Source organism: Penicillium psychrosexuale (genome assembly GCF_028828465.1).
Source record: "Penicillium psychrosexuale strain IBT 29551 chromosome Unknown utg000006l, whole genome shotgun sequence".
In the NCBI taxonomy this organism is placed as follows: Eukaryota; Fungi; Ascomycota; class Eurotiomycetes; order Eurotiales; family Aspergillaceae; genus Penicillium; species Penicillium psychrosexuale.
Window position 1 is genome coordinate 1,045,069 of NW_026643191.1, and position 15,961 is coordinate 1,061,029.

Sequence of the window (15,961 nt, forward strand, 5' to 3'; positions counted from 1 at the left end):
TGGACACATTCGACATAAGGTATTCCTAGGAATGGAATCTAGATGTTGATGCTTCCGGTCTAGACGATTCCCCCCCGAAAAGAGTTTCATGTAAGGAACAGGAAAAGATTCCGTGGAAACAATCCAACTTTGGAAGGGGCCGGGTCCACCGCCACCTTTCGTGGCCCCACCCCACGGACGGTCATTGGCTGTTGGGGCAACGCCATGCGAGGGGCGGACACATGGCCCGTGAGCGACGGTGGCTGGTGGCCAATCACGGCCGAGGAGTTCTTGGTCGAGGAGTCTCTCATGAGTCTCATCCATGGACGTGGGGGGAGGAGGGCTGCTCCGCTGGGGGAAACCGTTGTGGCCAATGAGTATAAGATGGGGCTCCGGTATATCCGGTGTTTCTTCTTTACTTGAGGTTGTCCTCCGTACTCCGTAGAGGATGTTGTACCTCTTTAAAGACTTGTATACCGGCTTAGGACCTGCTAGAGGCACAAATTCGGCGATTGGACCAGTACCTGCCTTAGGTCTCCACGTGGAGAGAGGCTAAGATGGATGGGGTAGGTCGCGATATGAGTTGTGTTTTCTGGACGATTCGGTTGCAGATGAAGTGATTGTATTGTTATGATGTTACTGGTTCTTATGTATGTTACTACAATAAAATAAATTGGGTCCATTCCAGTGCTCCCCTTGTCTCTGCTACTTGGCACATTACTTGCCTTCTTTCTCTTTAACTCTGGACTTGACTCTGGATCATCTCTAATCTATTCTCCCCTAATATCCCTTAACATATTACCCCATAACTCGGTGCCTTCTCTCATTCTCCCGCCCCTCTCATTTCCACCGGACCCCAGAAACCTTATGTGATCAAACGACAATCACTTTATTTCCCCGGACGCGCTTCATTTCCTTCTCCATCTTCCCCCCCCCCTTCTTCGTATGCCGATCTCGAATTGTGATCTCTAAACTCTCCACACACTGTGCCTCATCAATGCAGAGTGCGACCGACCATTAAGCCATCATGAAGGCGCTCTTCTCCAAGGGCTCCAAGAATGGGGTGAGTGACCATACATCCGCACAGCCATGCTCGCTCAACCTGGTAGCACAGCAGATGCTTCGGTCCCCGTGAGACCATTCGGATTGGGACCGCCACTGACTGGGACTTTCACTTGCGCAGGCTTCAAACCCCCCGGCCACGGCGCCACCCGTGAAAAAAGACTTCCAGGTACCGCAGATTTCCCCTCTGGAAAAGAGGCTGCAGGACATGGGTCCCATCCGCGACGACGGCAGCGACAAGTTTTATGGAATGGAAAATGTGAGTCACGGACTTCCCCGGAGTCTGCTGAGACCGCAACGGCACTGACCACAACCCCCCCGCGCTTCCAGTATGGAAACACTTGTTACTGTAACTCCATCCTGCAATGTCTCTACTACTCGGTGCCCTTCCGCGAAGCCGTCATCAACTACCCACAACGTACACCCATGGACAGCCTCGAGGCTGCCCTCGCGAAGAACCTACGTTACCAGAACCCAAATGCCCACCTCGAAGCCGAGGCGCTGGCTGCCAGACAAAAGGCCTCGTCCCCACCATCCGCGCGCCAGGCCGGTGTGCCCCCAAATCCCAACCAGAAGCCGGAGGACAAGGAGTCGCCTGAATACAAGAAGAAGGTCGCACTTCAGACCCTGCCGATTTTGGAAACCAAGAACAACGCGACCAGTTATGGGATGTCGGAGTCCCTGTTCACTTCGCTCAAGGACATCTTCGAATCGGTCGTAGGAAGCCAAGCACGCATTGGTATCGTTCGCCCGCAGCAGTTCCTGGACGTTCTCCGTCGCGAGCACGAGATGTTCCGGACCGCCATGCACCAGGATGCGCATGAGTTTTTGAATTTGCTCCTCAACGAGATGGTCGCCAATGTGGAAACGGAGGCCACGAAGCAGGCATTCATCGACAAGGCTTTGCCACCAACAGCAAGTGCCGACTCGTTGGGAATGGTGCCATCTAGCACGGGGTCGAAATCGCCAAATACTACCAGATGGGTTCACGAGCTGTTTGAGGGAACTCTGACGTCCGAGACCAAGTGTCTCACCTGTGAAAAGGTCTCGCAGCGCGACGAGGTATTCTTAGATTTATCGGTGGATCTCGAGCAGCATTCGTCCGTGACCTCTTGTCTGAGAAAGTTCTCGGCCGAGGAGATGCTCTGTGAGCGGAATAAGTTCCACTGCGACAACTGCGGCGGACTGCAAGAAGCGGAAAAGCGGATGAAGATCAAACGTTTGCCACGCGTGCTGGCTTTGCATTTAAAGCGTTTCAAATACACAGAGGACCTGCAGCGACTGCAGAAGCTGTTCCATCGCGTCGTCTATCCCTACCATCTTCGTCTGTTTAACACCACGGACGATGCCGAGGATCCAGACCGTCTTTACGAATTGTATGCGGTGGTGGTGCACATTGGCGGAGGACCATATCACGGCCACTACGTTGCCATTATCAAGACCGAAGACCGTGGCTGGCTGCTGTTCGACGACGAGCTCGTGGAACCAGTTGACAAAAGTTACGTGCGCAACTTCTTCGGAGATCGACCCGGACTCGCATGTGCCTATGTTCTATTCTATCAAGAGACAACTATCGAGGCTGTCCTGCGCGAGCAGGCGCAAGAGAACCAGGCCCCCATGGCCGGGGCAGCCGAAACAAGCGAGACCGGCAAGGCTAATGGGTCTCCCTTCTCACCACCTCTCGCCCATGCCCAAAGTGCATCACAGGTGCCTCCTGATCACACAACCCCCTTCACTCCTCTCAACCGAATCCCAACCGCACCTCAACTGCACACCTACCCAGAAGAACCCTCGGAGCCCCAAGCAGCTTCGCCGCGAGCCGTTCAACCGCCTCTCCCTCCAATCCCTGACGAACAAACCACCCCATTGAGCCCAAAGAAGAGTGATCACCAACTACGGAAAGAACGTCGGGCGATAGAGAAAGAGAAGGAGAAGAACGAAAGAAATCGCCAGAAAGAGCAGGAGATGTACAACCGAGAAATGCAGCGACGAGAGGCAGAGGAGTTGAGAAGAGCCATCGAGGCCAGCAAGGCCGACACAGCCGATCTCGCCGCTGAGAATGGATCACCAAGGAAGTCAACCGGGTTCGGCTTTTTGAAACGAGGCAGCCGAAGTTTCAGCCACAGACTCAGCAAGGAGAAAGAGCCCCGAGTCTCCATGTCAGACATGGCCACAGCGCCGCTCCTTGCAGAAGCCGTGCCAGAAGCATCCCTCGAGACAGAGCCGCCAGTCCAGTCGCCTGTTTCCCCGAGACATTTCCCCCCATCTCCCACCCTAAGCAGCCCAAACAACCCATCCGGACCTCGGAGCCCCTGGCCAAAGACCTGGTCAAAGACCAACCCACCAACCACACGCGGCCCGGCCATACCCCTCGGTGGAGATCCTTCAGTTTCAAGAAAGTGGCATGAACTACAATCAGTGTTTTCTTCGTTTTCTACACACAGCACTTATTCTTTTTCATCTCACGTCTTCAGCTCGACTTTCACGGAGATACCCCCTATCATCTTGCACCTTGCACATATGAGCGCAAATTTTGCTTCTGCACATAGCTTCCTTAATGGATGTACTATCATGTTCTTATGATCTGCGCCTTCTCCATCTTCCATTCTTCTGTGGAGGTCCTCGATCCCCGCCGGGGTATTTTCACAGCCATGTCTTTCTAGACTCTGTTGGATCTCAGATCCGGTTCTTTTTTTAACATCCCTTTTCCTTTCCTTTCCTTTTCTGCTCTTCCCATTGTACTTTGCTCTTTGATCTGTATTTTTTCTTCTTCTTTCTTGCTGCTATTGCTTTTCACCACTGCCGCTCCTTGTATCATGTACAAGCTACACTAACAGGATCGAAACCTGGCAGGTTTGCGAAAAGAGGCGTATTGGGTTTGCTGCTTGCTGTCTTGTCTTTTGCTGGCGAGCGTGGGTCTCTCTGATTTGGGCGTTTTAAACTATTCTTACATATCTCATTTCAAGTTATGAGCGAATCTTTCTCTTTTTTGGTTTGACTTCTGCGTACATGCAGTGTTCATTCTGGTCGTCCATGCACGGTAAAAAGATGGTAAAAGGCCGGTCATCGGCGCGAATAAGAAATAAGAGATCAAATACAAGATACAGGTCTGCAAATCACCATATCCCACTTACTCCCTAACACCTCCGCGCAAGCATGTCGTAAAAGAAGAAAAAAATCAAGGCGCAGGAATGAGCCCGACGGTATTCAACCCCATCTCGGTGATCATGTCGCGGAGAGAAGTGAGATCAAAGTCAAGGCAGTCGGTGCCCTGACGGCCTGGCTCAACCACGCCGTCGAAGATGTCTTCTCGAGTCAAGTAGATAGGTCGTTCGACGGGGCCTCGAACCGGGAAAATCCGGTTACTCCAGATCATTCTCGCATTACCTGTAGCATCCCGACCCCAGAGCTCGATTGTACCAGCGACTCCACTCTCCCGCCGGGAGAATCTGATCATAATGACCTTACGTACATTAACACCAACACCCTCTAGCCAGAATCTCACAGCCTGTACTAGGCTCGAATAGGATTGACCAAAACCAACCTCCATAACCACGGTTGGATGACCAGTTGCAGGGTTGTCCTGGGAGTGATATACATATCTGGCTCTTTCTGATCACCGACGTACCCAGGAGATTGAGCCGTTACTAGCGGGCTTGCCATTACCCTCACGCGCCGCGCCTCAGCTTGTGTAAGTTGGCCGTTGAAACTCCACTGTAAAAGTTGTTGAAAGAACCAGGCGTGTGGGGCTGAGTTGGTGAAACTCGGTAGTTTGAGGGTGAGGACTGCTTTGTGAAGGTAGAAGCTCTTCCGGACGTGTGTGTATTTCTCATCGAGGAGCTCGAGGAGGTTGGTTCCGATCTCTTCGGTTACGGAGGTTAAGATTAGGAATGAATAATGCGACTGGGTGAAGAATCCACTGTCTTCGATGGTACTTAGTGCCTGGTTTGCATTTTTGGTTTTTTCTAAGGAGATTTCGGTGTCGTGGTCCACTTCGGATTCATCGATAGCAGACTGCTGGGTTGATTCTGTGGGTGGCACTGACTGCTGGGTTGGTTCTGTGAGTGGGTGGTTTTCCTTGGGGCTATCACTGTCTAGGGATGGACTATTCTTCAGTGAATCCATGACCGCGAGGACATGTTGTTGTGTTCGAGGTATAGTGGAAGGTGTAAGTGGAAGGTGCAAGTATATAGCTAGCTACCACGTGACCCGTCCAGGATAATAGGGATCGTTACAGGGATAGCAAGACGGTAGTAGATACCTACAATTTGTTTATAAACCACTAACAAAATTAAGTCACTTTTATCACATCGACTACTTCAAAAACCACTTCAAAAACTGCTCCAAAAACTGCTCCAAAAACTGCTCTCTATCATCATCAAGGGATTAAAGATAAAATACACGTCTTTTCCACTGTGCTAATCGAACGCTTTGTCCATCGTAGGAGATTATAAATTATCTGTATTATATCTGGGACTTCTAGTCCTCCTTGGTTGCTTTGGACCACGCTTCACTTGAGAGGATCGACCAGAATACTGTAGAGTTCCTGCAGCTGTTAATACCTGGTAAATCACGTACTGATGGGATAACAGCCTCGGATGGTGTCTTCGCTCATGTTGGCGGCGTGATGGAGCTTGGATGGCCGTTTTCCCTTCCAATATTTGCTGAAATTCCGTTTTCAATTTTCAATTTGTATTGCATTGAACGCTGTAGACTGAAGAAGGTGGACTTTGAATTGATTAAGTATGGGAAGGGGAGCACGGCGTTGTTGCTGCCATCCCCGAACGCCGCTCTTCCTGTTCCATCCCCGTTGGAACGCCGTGCCTCCCGTGGGTGGATATTCGCGTCTTCAAGTTGAATCCCTAGGCATGGAAATCAACGAATCTCCAAGATCGAGTCCCAAACTTTTGCACATAGACAGTTGTGATTTGATATCCACTGGCATTAGAGCGGATCCATGTCGGTAACGACCTACTAAACATTGAAGATAACTGTCATTGTATGAATCCCCCGGTCCCAGCCCCTTCCATCACCCACCCCATCTCTGACCAATTCATAAAGCAATCCAGATCACCCATCTCGATGCTCGACCAGAATGGTTCGCCTGGGCTTTGGTCCGCAACCACCTCCGGGCACTCTGGTAATCGTACTGCCCAAATCATCCCCAATTTACTAAACGGATCGCCATACGCGCCCTCACTGCGCATCCCAACCGCATCCGCCACCTGGGCCATGCGTGTGGCAATCTGCTCCGCAATGACAAGTATGTCCGCCGTGCTTTTTCCCATCCCGGATAGTCCAAAGTAGATAGGCGGAAGAGGGTCACCAGGCAGTGCGACACCTGTGTAAGATAAGGGAGCGCCAGGGACGTGTATCCAGCTGGAGGGATTGTGAAAAATAGATCAAAAAACTGTTTCACCTCGTGGAGACAGGCGTAGAGGTGATCAAGCCGCTGGGGGCTGAATTCCTCGTCTGCAAGGGGCTTAACTAGGGCAGCTTCATGAAGACTAAGCTCAGTGTCGTACAAATGAAAAGAATGGGTTCTAAGACAGGTTAAGTGAGTACTGTAAATGGGACATCTTTTTGCCAGGGGATCTGCATACTGTTGTCAGCCAGTTGAATGGGAATCTCAGCCTTGATCGTCTCCAACCGTGACTGGAGTGCCTTGAGATGGAAGGCGGCTAGGGTTTGCGCCGAATTGAGGCCATACAGACCCTCACTCCAGGGGCCTTGAAGAATCTGGTCCACGAGAAGTCGGGTACGCGTGAACTGGACTAGCACTCCATCACCAGGCGATTCTTCACTGTCCGCTAAAATATCAAGACATTGCTTCATATGTGGGGTCCATTGCAGTGGTTCCATTCGACCCAAGAACTGCGCGATTCTGTACGAGGTCTGTCAATTCGATGCCCAATCGCTTTGCCGGATGTGGGCTCTTACATAGAAGTCAGCACAAAGCAGCTCAATACTGCCCGGCGTTCATTCATCGTGCGCCGAGTTGAAATCGATGCTTCCAAACCCGGCATATGGCCTACGGCATTGGAGTTCGAGACTGTCATGCTAAGATCCGGAGGCGCGGGCTTGTTGAGGCCCAGCTCGAAGACTAGCCCGATCGCCATTTGGGAATATATACAGAGCGATGACTTTTGCGGCTGGCTGTGCAACGTGACCCTGGTCGAGAGTAAGCAAGGAAGGGAGAGGACTTCAGCAAACCCCATGTCACTGAACCACAATGGGAGGTGAGCACACCATACCATGCAAGATAGACCAATACTCCCTGCAATAGATCCAGAGACTTATCGCAGTCGACCAGCAGCCGCTTGCCCGCCAACTCCCGGATCCTAACACACAAGGTTGCTTGACGTGCTGTATGCTTACTTTCCACAGCAGAAATACAACGCCACAGAAATGGTGACTGTCGTTTCAGATCACCAGCGGTTGTTGTGGCTGGTATGTGGATCAGGGGGAGGAACTGCAGCCGCTGGGTCCGAAAAGCGTGCAGAGACTCTTCTTCACTTCCTAATGTTTCTTCGTCTTCTCTTTCTGATTCGACCTCAGGTTGCCCCATCCCCTGCACCTCAGGTTGTCCCCGAACCGGCGTTGGCAGATCCGTCCGACCGCCGGAGGAGGTCAGCAGCGACATCAAGCCATCCATTTTCCGTTCCAGCTGAAACAAGGTCTTGGGCTGGGTCTTGCGACGTCCCTGAGGAACGCGGCATCCTTTGTTCAAACGATGACATCTGTGAATAATATCAGACTCGAATACATTCCCAACCAGTTCCCATCCCACTGCGTGGATAGTGTTCCTCCGCATGGTGTTGGTCCACTCACCTTTCACAGCGGCCGCCACCACCAACCCGGTGGACGCAACGGCACTTGGCACGAGCACAGGTGGCACATGCATTTCCATAAGGCAGAGGCGAGCGCACGGTGGATTCTATCCTGGCCGACCATCTGCTTAGTAATCTCAGTCGAGTAGAAGAAGACGACAAAAATGGGGAAGGGAACTGGAACAGGAAGAGGAATCGGAGACGGCATTCGACGAACGCCGCTCGAATGCCATACTACATCAACCTCATCCTCGTGAGAATGAGAACTCTATGGTGGATTTCTTCTCTGGCATATTTTGTGTCTTTTGTCAATGTTGGGTACGGGTACGGCTGTATCAGTCAGTGGTGTGATACATGTCTTCCTGCAAAGGTTCACGATGCACCTGGGGTTGGCTTTGATCTGACCCCCTTATACGGGTAAGTATCTTAATGGTCTTCTTTTTATTACCTAGAAATCTAACTCATGTTTGGAATCTAGGACAGCCGTGGTACACTACTATAATGGAACTGTTGTCGAGGTTGCCAAGGTTCTAGGGAGTCCGGAGTACCTCGAACTCATGGCACGTCTGGCTACCATATCTAAGCCGTTTCCTAACTCAACCCTCGGTTTTATAAGTGGACTCTCATTACGATTAGTGGAAAATCTCCTCCCGGAGGTATCGTCGCCGTGGAGAGACTGGTGGCGTTGGCTGAATACGAAACTCGGTCGACCGGTCAAACCAGATGAGGTCGAAATCATTAGTGATTTACTCCAGCAATTGAAAGTCTTAACCGAAAAAAAAATATCCCAGCCTCTCGATAGAGTTGCCGTTACGGATCCCGGCTTCCAGTCTCTTAAATCAGTGACACTCAACGCTGCACTTCGAATGTCAGATTTACGCACATGGGTAGGCGACAGCATTTATTACGCAAATCGGATAGTGGAAGGAGATGCTGTTTATGCAGCGAACGGTTATGGACTATGTGCCGATTACCTGGATCTATCCCATTGCAGTGACGAATTTGCAGAGTCACCTGATCCTACTGTGCTTCTTGTTTCCTATAACCGCAATCTCTTATATACTAGCATTGTGGAAGGTGACACTGGTGAAGCTTTTAGTCGGATTACTCGTGTTGAGGCGCAGCTCGTAGATTACGAGCTTGGGCTAGACCGTCTTCTCGAAAAAGACGAAGCCATATTATGGGACCGCCTTCGTTCACAACTCCAGATCCTCCCTCGGGAGTTCGAACATCCTATTACGCATCTCGTTTTAGCAGGCGAGAGCGTAACGCACCCTCGCTTCCTGACTACCTTGAGGGATTCCATATCTGAACTCTCGCCTGATGTTGTCAATATCAAACTCGCAATGGATCCAACTTTCGCTGCGGCTCGTGGTGCGGCACTATACGCCCGAAGGCGCCAAGAGGTGCAGAGCAACTGCACGGAACGGAGTGAATGCGAAGAGACGAGGTTGCACGAGCGAGTGTACACTTCCACGCAAGAGGGTCTGCGCTCTAGACGGGAGGAGCTGCGCTGAACTGGATGAAATGAATTATTTTGCTACTGTAGTTAACTAGTTAGTTAGTTATGCAGACGCAGATGACTAAGTACTGAGTTTTACCATCACAACAGTAGGAAGAAAAGTCCATGATTTCTAGGGATGAAATTGTAGGCGCTTTTCGGTGACTCGACGTTGATTCGCTCACAGATGAGGTGATCAGAACAAGAAATATGAGTCTGTCATTGCGGATTGAATATCTCCCACAAAGCCTCAATTTAAAAGGGCCGTGATTTGTATAAATGTTTCGCTGATATAGGCGTAATATTGCTGTTTTGTAAAGAAATGGCCCAACCGACGTGTAGTCACTTGACTCTGGCAGAATTGAATTGATGCCTTCTGTGTAAGGCAGAACCAGGCAGAGCCCCATTAACCAAGGGGGTCCCTGAGGCTGTTACAATCCCCCACACATATTCACGTAAACCATGTCGCGATCAGTGTCCATTGCAATTCTAGCATTTTGGGTATATAGTTACAAGCCAGAAGTAATCAAAACGAACTCGAGGGGAAGACGGGCTATTCGCTGCACGCTACCATCGTTCCTGTCATCTCAAACAACGCCTTAACCCAGCGCAGCATGAAGTAGACGCTGGCAGCGGTTTTTCAGTACCACCCCTCTGCCCTCAGTATGCTCCTAGCTCGTGCGTGGATCATGCCCCATTTCACGCTTTGTCGTTAATGATATAGTGTCGGAATCCGAATAGCTCATCGGAGGGCAGGTCACAGCGCAAGTCAAGTCGTAGTGAACAACTATGTAGGTTTGGCAGGGCAGCTGGGTCGCTATGCAGCTGGGTTGCGACGGATGCGAGTGTCGACATTCGGCGCGCGGAGGAAATAGCGAAAAAGTAAAATTTAACCAAGGACCAGCTCGTAGACAATGATGACTGTGTTGATGACGATAAGGGGTACTGGATGCGCGGATGTGTTAGCTATATATCTATCCCGTCGGGCCGTGGCTGGTGTCTCGGTTATCGAGTAGAACAGCTTGCGACTTATTCAGGTTGAAAGCTGTCACTCAGATTCGAGAGAAAGGACCGTGGTTGTATGGTCGCGGGGTTGGGAAACGTACTGCGCATCACGGTCCGCACACTGGCGATCAGGTCGACGGATTTGGCTTTCACGCTTGTGCTATCGTATGTTGCGCCGAAGCCTGGCTCGGGTTGTGTGCGACCCATTCCGACTGTATGTTTCCGGTATTCATTAGGTTTGATTCTTCTAGACGGGCTGTAGCTAGGAGGGACGTACCGCGAGCTAGGAAGCGATCCTCGGAGAGGACGGCGATGGCATTGATGATGAGGACGATGACTGGGAGGCGGGTTATTATCATAAGCTAGAGAAGAGGATAGCAAGTACATACCGTAAAACAGCTTCCCAAGGCCGAAGAAGAAAAACATCTTTGCGGGTTGGAGAAGATGTTAAAGGTGAAGTGCGGGAGGCGCCAGATCTCCGGATTTACACTCCTCGGATGCAGTCACCATGGGATATAGTTCGTTCGCTCTGTACAACAACACCAGGCGATAAGCTAACTGTTTTTATAGCATATGCGATTCTCGCTCTTCTCTTCCCAGCCTTGATCCTCCTTCATCTCCTCGTCGCTCCATACACCAAAGTCGAGGAGTCGTTCCACGTCCAGGCCGTACATGATATTTTGGCCAACGGGTTGCCAAATGGCTTTAATGACCTGAATCTCAATCGCTCTGACTATGACCATTTCTCTTTCCCGGGGGCTGTTCCCCGGAGCGCTATTGGCGCTATGGCGCTCGCGATGCTCTCGAAGCCTGTGATCTTGTTGAATGAGGGGATCAACCGACAGATATTAGGTACGGCATAGATTATACTGCGATACGTCAAGCAGACTAACACCAAAATCCAGCTCGAGCTATCCTGGGCCTACTCAATGCCTCTTCCCTAGCAATCTATGCAAGAGGCCTACGTCATAGCTTCGGCCAGCCAACAGCTATCTGGTATATCCTACTCCAAGCAAGCCAGTTCCATTTGATATTCTATGCCTCAAGGCCATTATCAAACATGTTCGCCTTCAGCATCACAACACTAGCAATGTGTTTGCTTCTCCCGGGCCCTCGTCCAACATCAGACCAAAAGAAATGCGGCTTAGCACTCGCGCTCCTTACCACAGCAGGCGTAGTCTTCCGCTCCGAGTTAGCCCTCCTAGTCGGAACCCAGACTCTCTTCCTGCTAGCAACAAGACGGATCAACCTCCAACACACCATCATCGCAGGCCTAGTAGGCCTCACCACCGGGCTCACCCTCACCGTCTACCTCGACAGCACCTTCTGGCAACGCTTCCCCCTCTGGCCGGAGTTCGAAGCCTTCCGATTCAACGTCCTAGCAGGCCAGTCCTCCGAATGGGGTACCGAGCCATGGTCCTTCTACTTCCTAAACTCCCTCCCCCGCCTCCTCTCCAATCCCCTCTCCTACCTCCTCGCCATCCCCGTCGCGCTACGCCAACCCGCCACGCGCTCCCCGGCCCTGGCACTTCTCATCCCGGCGCTTTCCTTCGTCGCCCTCTACAGCTTCCAGCCACACAAGGAATGGCGCTTCATCGTCTACATCATCCCCTCCCTGACGGCAGTAGCAGCCCTCGGCGCCGCATATCTCTGGACGCACCGCTCGCGCTCCGTTTTCGCCCGACTGGCGACACGCGCCCTGGCCATCTCGACACTCGCCACGTTCTGTCTGTCGAATCTCGTGCTCCTTCCTGCGTCCGCGGCAAATTACCCTGGTGGGCAGGCTCTCGACGCCATGCATTATCAACACTCTGTCCTTCACGATACGGGCTTGCGTTCTGAGAAGAGCAGCGCGCCGATCAATGTCTACTTAGGTAACCTCGCCTGCCAAACGGGCGTAACGCGCTTCGTGCAACAACACCCTTCGTCGGGGTGGGTATACGACAAAACCGAAGACAAGACTGTGAAAGCCACTAGTGGGTTCTGGGAGCCGTTCGATTATGTTGTTGTCGAGGCGGGTGATCAGGCCGGGTTCATGGATGCTGATGAGAGCAGTCTCCGGCGTGCGCTCCCTGCTTCGGACTGGGAGAGGGTGCTTGTGGTAGATTCGTTTGCGGGGGTTTCGATCTTGAAGCCTGGGACTCCTGCTACGGGAACTGCTGAGCGCCGTGTTATCGGTGCTGTTGCGGGTGCTCGTGCTGTTGGTTTGTTTGAGGGTCTGCGCGAGTATATGAGGAGTGCTTTGTTGCGTGGGTGGTGGGTTGAGGTTAAGATGAGACCGAGGGTTCAGGTGTTGAGGCGGGTGAGGGAGGGATCTAATGTTTAGTATGGTAGTAGGTAGTCTAGTCTGTCTACAGTTACACTATAGTAGTCTTTCATATAAAAAAGAAGGCCATCTGGTATGGAACCGATATTGACAATTGAAGATAACTACAATATGCCCTCAACATTCGACGTACATGCAAACTGGGTATTATTCATCAAACCTCTGTCCCGGGCAGAGCAGATCAAAAAAAAGTAGACAAGAAATGGATTAGAGTGCCACGGGACCTTCCAGACGTGCCAGACGAGACTCCAAGTCGCGCACCCATGGCTCGACAGTTTCCACGTTGGAGCGGAGAGCAGCTTCGCCCTGTTGCATCTTCTCTTCGACGGTCGTCAGACCTTCACGCCACTGCTCGATCTCCGACGCCATCTCGGCATGGCGCTTTTCTAGCTCGTTGAGCGAGTCCGCGGCGTGGGCTGCGCCGGCGTGGCAAGCGCGCAAAGAGCGCAGACGCTCGAGGACGCTCGGGAGCAGAGGGTGCAGGGACTGGATGGTTGGGAGGGTGGTGTAGAGGGCTTGGATCTTGGCAGCATGGTCGTCGTCGGTCGATGCTTCTAGTGCAGGGACGATGTCGGCGTCGGAACTTGCTAGACGGGCGTTGTGGACGGCCTTTGCGGCCTCGAAGGCTTTTCTGCGGGCTGCGGTGAGCGCCTCGGCATCGGTGGTCAGCTTTCGCACTCGCGTGGAGAGAGCTTCCAGGTGTGGGGTTGTCATTCCTGGCGCGGCATTGGGTACTCCTGGTGTCGTGGCTGCTGGGCTTGTGCCGACGAGAAGTCCGGTGAGTGCTGACAGGCGGGAGGTGAGTTGGTCCAGAGCTGGGAGGACTGATCGCGACGTTGAGTCATTGACGCCGTCGGCGATGAAGGGGTTGGAAGTACTGGAGACACCGAGGGAGCTTTCAAGAAGCGCTAGGCGACTGTCGAATGCTGCTGCGTGAGTGAGAATCCCTGCCGAAGAGGCAGTTGGCGCCTGCAATGCCCTTGGTGTATCCCCCGAGGATTGTCTCCTTGCGTCTGTAGCAGGGTGAGTCTCAGGTCTAAGCTTCTGAGACAGCAAAGCCGCAGCCGAGTGTGATGAGCTCGCCGCACCTCGCGAGGCGTGCAGATTGTCCAGAGCGCGGCTAAGCTCCGCAACGCCATCACCTAGGTTCTCTCCTGGCTTTTCAGCTTCAGCATCTGGGCTGTCGTTTTTGTTGGCCATTTCCACCTTGAGGTCTTCAACCTCCCTCCGTAGCCGCGCAAGCCTCCGGTCAAGTGACTCGTCCTCGCTATCACTCAGGTCACCAACCTCCTCCACCCCGTCCTCGCGTCTCCGTCGACGGCGGCGGCTGATGCTCTTGCTCCGGTAGGCCTGCCGTTTCATGGAAATGCTATCTGAGAAATTGACGTCGCGGGCGTCCACGGCCGCGCCCATGAAGTGCAAACGCGCCTGGTCTGGGTTGACACCCTCGCGGTCGATATCGGAGTTTGAGCCTGCATCATCATGGTCGGAGTCTGTGCGGATAGTGGTAGTCTAGACAGTATCAGTGATGAGGCCCGCCGACGTCTCTTTGGTGTGGAATTGGCGAACTCACGGGCAAGGTGGATGCTTCGTCGGTCAAGTCGGGGGTTTCATAGATATCTGGGGATGGGTCCTGGGTTACAGTCAGTAGAAGCCCCGTGGATATCAGCCAAGAATTCTCACCAGATCAGGAAGACCGGCATATTTCTTATTGAACGACATGATTGGATTGTAGCTCTCGAAGTATAGTAAACACCGAGCTCTCCTTAATCACATGTACAGTCATCAGATCATGTGACTTCTAGCCTCGGATTCGAGAATAAACACATGCTTGAAGACCATTGCTTAACCAAGACAACTATATATTAGGTGACATTGGAAGTTCCTCTATTTTCTTCTTTTTACCCCTTGAAGTTCGACTTTTTCTTCAACTGACCAAATTGTCCTTTCATTGCTTATCACTTCCCCCCGCCATACCCGCATCAACCGGATACTATACATCAACCTTCAAGATGGCCGCCCCTGCTGATATTACTATGCAGAACCTGAATGGAAAATGGGAGATGGTATGCTCAAATAAAACAAGCCATATAACAACATACTCATGTATCACAGGACTCAACCCATTCTAACCCGACAGACCCTATTCTATCTCTGGTATGCACTCCAAGCCCTAACCTTCCGGCCTTCCTGGTTACTCGAATATAACAGCCAAGAGTCTCACAACCCCTGTCACAATACTCCAATCATACAAATGCATAACTCAAATCCACAGCCTAACCACAATAATTATTATCCCCTGCCCTACATATACCATACCATACATAAACCCCATCCAACAACTCAACACCACTAACAATCCAAACAGCAAGGAGTGGGCTGGCTCATTCGCAAGACTCTCTCGTACGCGACAGTGACAATCTACATCACCCAGTACGCAGACAGCGAGAACCCCGCGCTCATCCACGTCGACGCGCAGCAAGTAATCACAGGCGGCATCCAAGGCACCAAGGAAGAGCGCCGACTGGACTGGGAAGAGCGCGAGCACGTCGACCACATCTTCGGCAAGCTGAAGGGCCGCTCGCGCCAGATCGCCGGCGCTAAGAGCGAGGATGGCGCTGTGCGCCCTGTCCTCGAGGCCCAGACTAAGGCCGGCTCGCCTGAGGCTGATGCTAAGGTGTTGAAGTTCCTGATTGGCGAGACTCTCATTGATGGGTCGAAGAGTGAGGGATTCTTGGCTGAGGAGGGCGAGGGCGTGTTTTTGCAGAGCTTTGTGCAGAATGTCGAGTCTGGGTGGACTGCTGAGCAGGTTTGGGGATTTGAGATTGTTGATGGCGAGAGACGTCATACTCGTCGTGTTGTTGTCGTTAAGGATGGGAAGGTTGCTTCTGCTAGACTTGTTTACGCTTTCAAGGAGCGTAAGGTTGCCGAGTAAGATGTTCTTGCTCTTGCTCTTGCTCGTGTGTTGAGTATAGCCTTGTATTTTCTAGGGCTTTCAGTTTCTTAGTTTTCTATAGACCATAGGTCAATATAGCTTTCAACCTGGCCAATGAGTTTAGTTAATGGTAGTACGTACCAGGGAAGTGTGAGTTTGATCATAGACATGCTATAACCTCATAGATCGTTTCTTCATGGAAAAGTCGTTTGCGCAAACTAAGCCTTTTCCCCCTTTCCGCTGTCTGCCTAGAAAACCAAAGAAGTGGAGAATATGTATATCTAAAAAAATACATCTGAAAAGACTACCAAAATGAGTTTGCA

The 15,961-nt window shown here is 51.8% G+C and overlaps 8 protein-coding genes across 8 annotated transcripts; 4 read left to right on the top strand and 4 right to left on the bottom strand.

Moving 5' to 3' along the window:
* Positions 1-1,006: 1,006 nt before the first annotated feature.
* On the top strand, positions 1,007-3,624 carry creB (uncharacterized protein; the record flags this gene model as incomplete). The annotated part of the gene is made up of 3 exons (XM_057191155.1): positions 1,007-1,042; positions 1,163-1,300; positions 1,372-3,624. The coding sequence occupies 3 exons, from the start codon at positions 1,007-1,009 to the stop codon at positions 3,622-3,624; spliced, it is 2,427 nt and encodes an 808-aa protein (XP_057037291.1).
* A 595-nt stretch (positions 3,625-4,219) lies between these two features.
* N7518_010230 (uncharacterized protein) lies at positions 4,220-5,166 on the bottom strand (the record flags this gene model as incomplete). The annotated part of the gene is made up of 2 exons (XM_057191156.1): positions 4,220-4,643; positions 4,670-5,166. The coding sequence occupies 2 exons, from the start codon at positions 5,164-5,166 to the stop codon at positions 4,220-4,222; spliced, it is 921 nt and encodes a 306-aa protein (XP_057037292.1).
* Positions 5,167-6,035: 869 nt separating this feature from the next.
* Positions 6,036-7,945, bottom strand: N7518_010231 (fungal specific transcription factor domain-containing protein; the record flags this gene model as incomplete). Its single annotated transcript, XM_057191157.1, has 5 exons — positions 6,036-6,420; positions 6,453-6,528; positions 6,645-6,925; positions 6,982-7,212; positions 7,296-7,945. The coding sequence occupies 5 exons, from the start codon at positions 7,943-7,945 to the stop codon at positions 6,036-6,038; spliced, it is 1,623 nt and encodes a 540-aa protein (XP_057037293.1).
* A 185-nt stretch (positions 7,946-8,130) lies between these two features.
* On the top strand, positions 8,131-9,388 carry N7518_010232 (uncharacterized protein; the record flags this gene model as incomplete). Its single annotated transcript, XM_057191158.1, has 2 exons — positions 8,131-8,288; positions 8,350-9,388. 2 exons carry the CDS (start codon positions 8,131-8,133, stop codon positions 9,386-9,388), a joined length of 1,197 nt encoding a protein of 398 aa, XP_057037294.1.
* Positions 9,389-10,261: 873 nt separating this feature from the next.
* Positions 10,262-10,803, bottom strand: N7518_010233 (YOS1 family protein; the record flags this gene model as incomplete). Its single annotated transcript, XM_057191159.1, has 4 exons — positions 10,262-10,317; positions 10,479-10,589; positions 10,655-10,714; positions 10,767-10,803. The coding sequence occupies 4 exons, from the start codon at positions 10,801-10,803 to the stop codon at positions 10,262-10,264; spliced, it is 264 nt and encodes an 87-aa protein (XP_057037295.1).
* An 82-nt stretch (positions 10,804-10,885) lies between these two features.
* Positions 10,886-12,703, top strand: N7518_010234 (dolichyl-P-Man:Man(7)GlcNAc(2)-PP-dolichol alpha-1,6-mannosyltransferase; the record flags this gene model as incomplete). The annotated part of the gene is made up of 3 exons (XM_057191160.1): positions 10,886-10,895; positions 10,948-11,229; positions 11,283-12,703. 3 exons carry the CDS (start codon positions 10,886-10,888, stop codon positions 12,701-12,703), a joined length of 1,713 nt encoding a protein of 570 aa, XP_057037296.1.
* A 207-nt stretch (positions 12,704-12,910) lies between these two features.
* Positions 12,911-14,425, bottom strand: N7518_010235 (uncharacterized protein; the record flags this gene model as incomplete). The annotated part of the gene is made up of 3 exons (XM_057191161.1): positions 12,911-14,215; positions 14,277-14,336; positions 14,387-14,425. 3 exons carry the CDS (start codon positions 14,423-14,425, stop codon positions 12,911-12,913), a joined length of 1,404 nt encoding a protein of 467 aa, XP_057037297.1.
* Positions 14,426-14,715: 290 nt separating this feature from the next.
* Positions 14,716-15,638, top strand: N7518_010236 (uncharacterized protein; the record flags this gene model as incomplete). The annotated part of the gene is made up of 3 exons (XM_057191162.1): positions 14,716-14,769; positions 14,819-14,860; positions 15,072-15,638. 3 exons carry the CDS (start codon positions 14,716-14,718, stop codon positions 15,636-15,638), a joined length of 663 nt encoding a protein of 220 aa, XP_057037298.1.
* Positions 15,639-15,961: the final 323 nt, after the last annotated feature.